At 34.2% G+C, this 8,125-nt stretch overlaps 1 protein-coding gene across 1 annotated transcript; it reads left to right on the plus strand.

Moving 5' to 3' along the window:
• Window positions 1-635: 635 nt before the first annotated feature.
• Window positions 636-8,125, plus strand: LOC107029039 (WAT1-related protein At4g19185-like). The gene is made up of 8 exons (XM_015230334.2): window positions 636-793; window positions 896-1,129; window positions 2,611-2,673; window positions 2,795-2,911; window positions 4,888-5,173; window positions 6,492-6,647; window positions 7,212-7,363; window positions 7,653-8,125. The coding sequence occupies exons 2-8, from the start codon at window positions 930-932 to the stop codon at window positions 7,834-7,836; spliced, it is 1,158 nt and encodes a 385-aa protein (XP_015085820.1). The 5' UTR covers window positions 636-793; window positions 896-929; the 3' UTR covers window positions 7,837-8,125.

An 8,125-nucleotide genomic window follows, 5' to 3' on the forward strand; every position in this document is an offset into this window, starting at 1 on the left:
CAACCTTACACCATTATTGACATTACTAATATTCATCCTAAAGAAGACATATATTAATTGAACCTTAAGGGAAGGAGACTACCATTTCTTAAGGATACACCGCGAAAAACTACTAGAAGTAAAGTATTTCTTGCTAGCCAATTTACTTGTATTCACACATAAATTGTGTTGTTGAAATATAAAAAAATCAATTAAACGGTAAAGTTGAATATCATTATAGTTTTACCGCTAAATTTAATTGTTCAAATCATACCTAATAATCTTATGCCCATCAATAAAGTCGGTCGAATAAACTCACCATTCATCAGTTTAAACTTGCATTTTCTCCCTTCAATCTACTATAACTAACTTGTATTAATTCAAAATATTTTTAAAATAATATGGATATACATGCAACGCACATGTCCTAAAACTAGTATGCATAAAAATGTAATAAAGATAGATTTATAATAATATAGAAAAAAATAAAAAGTTAAGACCAAACACTTTTAAGAAATATTAAACGATATTTCTTGACATTTAAGGGATTGCTTTTATACTTATCCCTAAAAATAAGGAACATCGCTACTTCTTCTATGTTGGATTTTGATTTGACACTAAATTTTTAAATTAAAGATTAAAAAAAGGGTTCAACAAAAGAAAATTTCCTAAAATGGTAACCTATAAAACTCCATCAACAAACTCTCTTGTTTGGCCTTTTGCCAATTTCAGTGAAGGAGAAGACAAATACAATTTTTCAACAATGTTTGGTGATAAAAAATTCAAAGACACAAACTCTTTAGAACAATTTCAGGTTCATACAAAAAGTTCACTCCTTTTGTCTGATTCTTGTTTTCTTTAGATTTTAAATTCAAGATTCATCTTACCCATTATTAACTTGGTGGACTGTATATAGGGGGTGGGGGTGGAGTGGATGAAGTGTGAACAAAATGGCAGCAGTTGAAGATGGAAATGGGGGTGAGATATGGAAAGCCCATGGTGCAATGGTTTTGGTACAGCTTTTCAATGGTGGTTACCATGTGATTACTAAAGTGGCTCTTAATGTGGGCATGAATGAAATTGTCTTCTGTTTGTATAGAGATCTTATTGCTATAGCTATTCTTGCCCCAATTGCCTATTTCCGTGAAAAGTTAGTTCTTTTATCTCTTTACATATATTCCCTTTTTACATGTTTCTCTTAAATTTGCAATCCAAGTAGTGTATTAATCTCTCTGTATTGTGGAAAGAATACCTGATTCCTTCTTCTTTGTAAACAAGGAGTGGACATAGGCACTTTGAGAGTATCCTGCACTAGTCAATGCAGTTGTAAGCTTAATGTTGCGTTGTCTTGAAGCCTGCTTCGACCCATACGATGACTTAACTGGCCTACAAACTTTCTTTTCCCACTGTTTGTGGAAACTGGAAACCTTGTGGCAAACTCATATAGACCTCCTCAGATAAATTACCCTGTAAGAAGGCATTGGACAATTGATTTGATGTACATGTAAATCATGCGTAGTGACAACTTAATTGCTTTTCTCCATGGAGGTTCCCCTTTATTCTTTTTGTGGTCAAATAGCAGAGATATATTTAACTATGCAAAAACAGGCACCCTCTAGCATACATTGGTAGACAGAATACTAACATTTAACACAAGCTCACAATGCCATCAGAATCACTTTGCCTACTCTTTCGTGGCTTCTTTTTGGAATTCAATGTAGAAGTAGTAGTTTACCTTGGATTACTGTTGGTGCGTCCAGTAAAGACCAAGCAACATGGAACCCAGTGATTATAAAAAGTTGCAGGTTGGCAGAAGATATACTTTTCGATAGGGGGTAGAAAGTGTTGATTAGGAGCACATTTTTTAGCATTCCCACATACTATGTCTATGCTACAGTCACCAACTAACTAACTGGAGAATCGAAAAGACTCTATCTAATGGAACTTATTATTGGACTCAACAAATGGAGATAGGAAGTTTTACTTACTAAGTTGGGAGATTCTCACATCCCCAAAGAGTTGGGGAGCCTTGGGTGAAGTTCTCCTTGTTTTGAAAAATACTCTTTTAGGAACGACCAATTATTCCCTAATTCGTAGCATCTTTTTGGTGCTTCTGTGAAGTTTTAGTTTGCGTAGAAGACTTGGAGGTTCTTTTTAACTAGAAAGTCTAAAATATCATGGAATAAAAATTTTTGACTTTTGTGCAAAATCATATTCTTTTGTAGATTCTCTACCCTTTTATGTTTTTGATGAAGCTGTAGAATTTTTACCTTCTGATATACTGCTTGTATGCTGGAGACTTTTCTACCATTAATAAAATTATTTTACATTATAAAAGGAGTAGCTTAGTCTTTGATCAGATGAAACTACTTGATGCTGCAATATCATCTATTTTGTGTTTATTCAAGAGTTATGGACTGCCCCTTGTAAGTTCCACTCAAAATTGTGCCATATTGCATGTTGGAGATTTGTGATAATAGCCAATCTTTTTTTTTTTTTTGGGGGGGGCGAGCGGACAATGAATAGATTTTTGTTAAAAATTTGAGAGTCAACCTTAATAAAAGTAGCTATTGCTAATATTTTCTGTGCTTTTATACTATTTTAACCCTATAGGAATTCCTCTATGTACAGGAGGTCAAGGCTTCCTTTGAGTAAACGACTACTACTGTCATTCTTCATTTTAGGATTAACTGGGTGAGTTTTGATGTTATAAGCATGTACATTTGGATTTGTTTAGTTAATTTCCTTAGTTTTGTTATACTTGATAAAATGTTATTCCTGAAAATTCCTTTTTCCTCTCTTGGTATTGTGACAGTATTTTCGGTAACCAACTGTTGTTCCTTATTGGACTTGGCTACACAAATCCGGCTTACGCTGCTGCGTTGCAACCTGCCATACCAGTCTTTACGTTCATACTTTCTGTACTTATGGGGTCAGTAAACTTTTACTCCCTTCATCTCTGGATTTTGTATCTGTCTCCATTACCCCCGTTTCTTGCATGTCCTGGGTGTTGAGTAAATCTTCTGTTGCTTAACTTTGTGAGCTGTGTAAAATCATAGTTCTACAAGTGTCAAATGTTGTATTCTTAATACCAAAATTGCTTTGTGCTTTAAGTTGGAGCAATCACAAATACTTTCTTTTGTGCATAGAATGAGAATAATTACAATCAACTAAGAAACTATATCCTCTAAATTTCTTAATTGAAATATTTTCATTTTTCCAAAACCTATAGTTATTCTCTGTAACTGGGGAGTGCTTGAATGGATCTCAAAAGGGTAAACTTTCAGGAAATCGGTTTATGTGGTGCTGTTTTGGAAACATTTGAGATAAAAGGGTGTTTCTGTTTGCCAAAAAACAACCTAGGTGCTCCTTTATTTATTTTACGGAAAAGGGCCTAAAATACCCTTAAAGTATCAGAAATGGTACAAAACTACCCTCCATCCACCTATTGGCTCCAAAACATCCTTCTCATCCACCTATTGGCTCCAAAATACCCTTGTCATCCACCTTTGGGTTCAAAATTGACCACTTATTTAACGATTTTAAATTTAAACTATTTAAATATTTTTTTTAATACATGACTCTTAACTATTTGTTATAATTTAACTTATTAATATACTTTATAAATCAATCTACTACTCATCCATTACTAATTAAACAACACTTGATTAATAAACCCGCCCCGTTACTAATACAACAACAGAAAATCTACTGCGAATGAGTTTCTAAAAATTTTGAGGCGAAAATGTCTATAGAAGTAGATTATCATACATTCAAATCCTCAATCAAAACATATTATAATTCAAGTGTCTAATTAGAAATTACTGATAAACTTAAAAATCTAACTATGTTCATCTTAAATATTCATTCGTCTCAATTATATGATGTTACTTAATATATAACTTATTTTTAAAATAATATATTAAAGTTTTAATATTTAAAATAAATAATAAATATTTATAAAATTATATTAGAAAAAGTGCATGAATTAATTCGAAATGTACTACTTTACCTTTAATCATAAAATTTGAATCCAAAGTTGAAAGAGAATCATATTGAAAGTGTCCTCCTAAATAAGCGGCTTAACCTTAATTTAATTGGGGTTTCAATTCGGGCTCGAATAATTTTGAATGTTATTTTCAGAATCTGTAACTTCTTCGTGTTTTAATAGTGTTTAAGGTGATTTTGATTTAGAATTGTTGCATTAATTGGGTGGGGTTTAATTAGTAATGGGTGGGTAGTGGGTTGGTTTAAAAAATAATGTAAATAAATTAAATTAAATCCAATAGTTGAGCGCAAATTATTTAAAAAAAATATTTAAATGGTTTAAATTTGAAACCGTAAAATAAGTGGTCAATTTTGAACCCCAAGGTGGATGATAAGTATTTTGGAGCCAATAGATAGGTGAAAAGGGTATTTTGGAGCCAATAGGTGAATGAAGGGTAATTTTGTACCATTTCCAATACTTCGAGGATATTTTAGGCCCTTTTTTGTTTTGGTGTACCATTTAAACTGTAATTTTATGATCAATGATAGAGTACAGGGTGTAGTTCAATTGTCAAGGTAACACCTGAAGTGGATTACAGAGGACATGATGCTGTTGCAGGATAGTTTAGTGGAAATGAGACGGGCATCTATGATGTGAAGAAACTTTAATGCGTTAATTTAGTTGAGATGCAGGCGGTTGCCCTTGGGGATCTCTCGGAATAAAAAAAATGGAAATGCAAGGGACGAGCTTTTGAATAAAGTATTCACTGTGAAGTAGTCCATGTTCCCTGCTTTTTAAGTCATTGGTCATTACAGGAAGGAACATGAGCTAGTCCATTGTTCATTTCTAGAATTGTCACATAACTTATCTGTCGCAGTTGTTGACCTGCTCAATATCATTCATGTGTGTTATTTATGCAGTACAGAAACTGCGAAGCTTCTTACTATGGAAGGTCAGGCAAAAGTTGGAGGTACCATTGTTTGTGTTTCTGGGGCGATTTTGATGGCTGTATTCCGTGGTACAGCGGTGTTTGGAGACGGCACATCAGACTTCACAGCACAGATTGAGATAAGTGCTAAGGGTCAACCAGAGCCTGCTGGATGGCTAATGTCTAGTCTTCTGGAGTTGGGATTTGATAATTGGCACCTAGGCGTCTTATGCTTGATAGGAAACTGTATGTGCATGGCAGCATACATAGCTTTTCAGGTAACTAGATAATCATTTCAATTGTTAATTCGGATTGGCTTGATTGTAATAAATAGCAGACCGTTCTCAATTATTATACTGAAAAGCTATGTGCATATAAATTTACATATATACCTAGTCATCCCTTAAAAATTTTGCCCCTGATCTTCCTTGTATATTGGCCACTATTGACCTCCTTCTTAATCATATGCTCATGAAGGTGATTTTCACATGCTTTGGGTGAGTGCCTGTGATACACTAGCATTTGCAGGCGGGCCTTTGAAATTGTGAAATTGGTATTGAGTGAATTTATACAACTGATTTAAACAATCTTTGATAAGAAAGATCTTGCTATGTAAAATACAGATGTAGCTTACCTTGTAAAAAATATTAAATGTAACTTAATTGTGTCTAATACCCCTTCCATCATTTTCTTTCTCGTCTAGGGATTTAAATTCCACTCTCACGGTTCTTAGGTAAGGCTGGTAATGGCTAGTTGATTCATCTTGATTGTTGATTGGTTTGCTTTTGTACAATCACAACTATAGTCTAGTGGGTTTCTTTCTTTCTTTTTCTAATTTCTTCTTTTGTTGGGGGCGAAGATGAGAATAGGTTGCTTAAATTTGAATTGCCTTTTAGTATCACTGTTTGCTTAGAGGAACAACTCTTATGTCCTAAAATGAAAGGGAAACCTATATAACTAGATTGGTCTTTCAATAGGAAGTATAATGGTCCTAATTGTCCTTTACCTTTCCCCTTACATTTTACCATTTGAAAAATATTTAAAATAATGTCCTTTACCCTTCCTTGTTAAAGGTGATCACATTCAGTTTCATGATATTCTCTCTTATTTGGTTACTCTTGTGAACTTTGATCTACCAATGGCTTTTCATCTGAAAGAGATCAATTCGCTCATCTTGCTACTTTGTTGGATACCCTTTACTTAATCTTAGACCGGTTAAGTTTTGCTTATGTAAAGTAATTCAGATTATATAAATTAGTGATCATTTGATAATTGGTTAAGAAAGATTACATTAATGAACAATAGCTAGATACTGATTCCAGTCAACAGAGTTGATGTATTGAAAAGGCTGATCTTTTTGTGATATAATCCATGCCCATTAGTCCAAAAACCAAACCTAATACTTATTTTTGTGAAATAATCATAGAAAAAATCTGGTTTTGGTTGGTAGGTTGACCTCTAGTCATGATTGGTACTAACAGTTTATTCTGAGATGTCTGTGACACTTTAGATCTTGGGCTAGCTTGAAGCGTTGTGTGGAAATCCTTGAGCTTGTCAGTGTAATGCAGAGTTGAGTAAGTAAAGAAAATTTTGCAGGCTCCAGTTTTGAGAGAATACCCGGCAAGCTTATCATTGACAGCATATTCTTACCTTTTTGGCGTTATACCAATGATAGGGACGTCATTCCTTGTGACCAATGGATCAACAGATTGGTATTTGACACAATCTGAAGTTGGTGCTGTGTGCTATGCTGTAAGACTCTTTTAAGTTCCAATCTTCATTTTCGCTGATGTATGAAATGAGATAGTATTTTTTTTATCTTGATCAAAGTATCAAAATGATTTGTCTCACATAAAGAAGATAAGGTATAATTTGCTTTTAAATCAACTGTTGAAGTTTGGTTGTTGAAATCATAATTAAGTTATTCGTGCTCTCACGAACAACTTAACTTTTTACCTGAGGTGGCCAAATAATTTATCATGGTACTAAAGTCGGACCGATCCCTATAACACGGTCCTTTTTATGTAAGGGAAAATGGTTAAGTTCGTTCTCGAACTATGCAAGATGATCCAGATTTGCCTCTGAACTTTGAAGAATAGGGTCAATGCTCTTATACTCCCTTCCCCTATGTTGCTATATCAATTTTCAATCATCAATGTATCATGTATTAAATTAGCTTGTGAATGTTTCATAGTGGATTCTCATTCATCTGTCCATAACATCTCATCTCCTCATATGGTAAGTATATAGATGGACAAAAATTTTCGTTGGGATGAAATGAAAATAGTTTTCATCACAATGGTTAATATCTCTCAGGGAATTATTACATCAGCGCTGAACTATGGACTTACTACTTGGTGCAATAAGGTTATTGGCCCTGCTTTAGTTTCTTTATACAATCCGCTTCAACCTGCTGCAACAGCAATTTTGTCTAGTATTTTTCTTGGGAGCGCTATTTATCTGGGAAGGTTAGTGCTCTGATTTATTCTGCATCAACATCATACTCCTAAAACAAAATCCACTTTTATATCTGTGTATGTTCTCATTTCTTTGCTTTCTACTCGGCATGAGGGTGAAGTGAAGCTCTCCTGCTGGAAAATCGCCATGTTTCCTTTCTGACTTGCTTTCTATAGGAGATTGGTTCTTGTGAAACTATGAAATATTTCACTTGCTGAGCAGCACATATGATCTTTCTTTTTTACATTCCATCTAGTTATTCGTCGTTAGCTAAGGCATCTCCACGCGTTGTGATTGCAGCATTTTGGGAGGACTTCTCATTATAGCAGGGCTTTATTTAGTAACTTGGGCATCTTACAGAGAGAAACAGGCAGCCATGGGAACTATAACTCATGATCCGCGGATAACGGATCCCTTAATCCCATATCAGATAGGACCTAATTCCTCTGTTCCTTCTTCCTCAATGCCAAAGATCAGTGATTAGATGTTGCCACAGATATCCTTTGCATGTCCTATTCTTCATGATAATGTGTATTTCAGTGCTAAGAAGAATGCTAAATATGTATTGCAGTCATGCCTCCGTCACTCGATTATAGAGGGTTGGAACCCTCTATCTGAAAGTTCTCTTTATGCAATGATGGGATGATTGAAATTTAAGGCTAGTTTGTCAACTTTGACATTTGCGAGAATGCTTGGTCAAATAATAAGATTAACAACACAATTTTTAGATTGTGCAATTCAGCTAATCTATCTTGATAATATTGATGAGTTTA

Source organism: Solanum pennellii, chromosome 8 (assembly GCF_001406875.1).
Source record: "Solanum pennellii chromosome 8, SPENNV200".
Lineage (NCBI taxonomy): Eukaryota > Viridiplantae > Streptophyta > Magnoliopsida > Solanales > Solanaceae > Solanum > Solanum pennellii.

What these genes read in the sequence shown, in the direction of transcription:
- LOC107029039 (XM_015230334.2), top strand. Translation starts at nt 930, where the DNA reads ATGGCAGCAGTTGAAGATGGAAATGGGGGTGAGATATGGAAAGCCCAT. An exon ending in ATTGCCTATTTCCGTGAAAA is followed by an intron (nt 1,130 to 2,610) that starts GTTAGTTCTTTT and finishes CTCTATGTACAG; the next exon opens with GAGGTCAAGGCTTCCTTTGA. An exon ending in TTGGTGCTGTGTGCTATGCT is followed by an intron (nt 6,648 to 7,211) that starts GTAAGACTCTTT and finishes AATATCTCTCAG; the next exon opens with GGAATTATTACATCAGCGCT.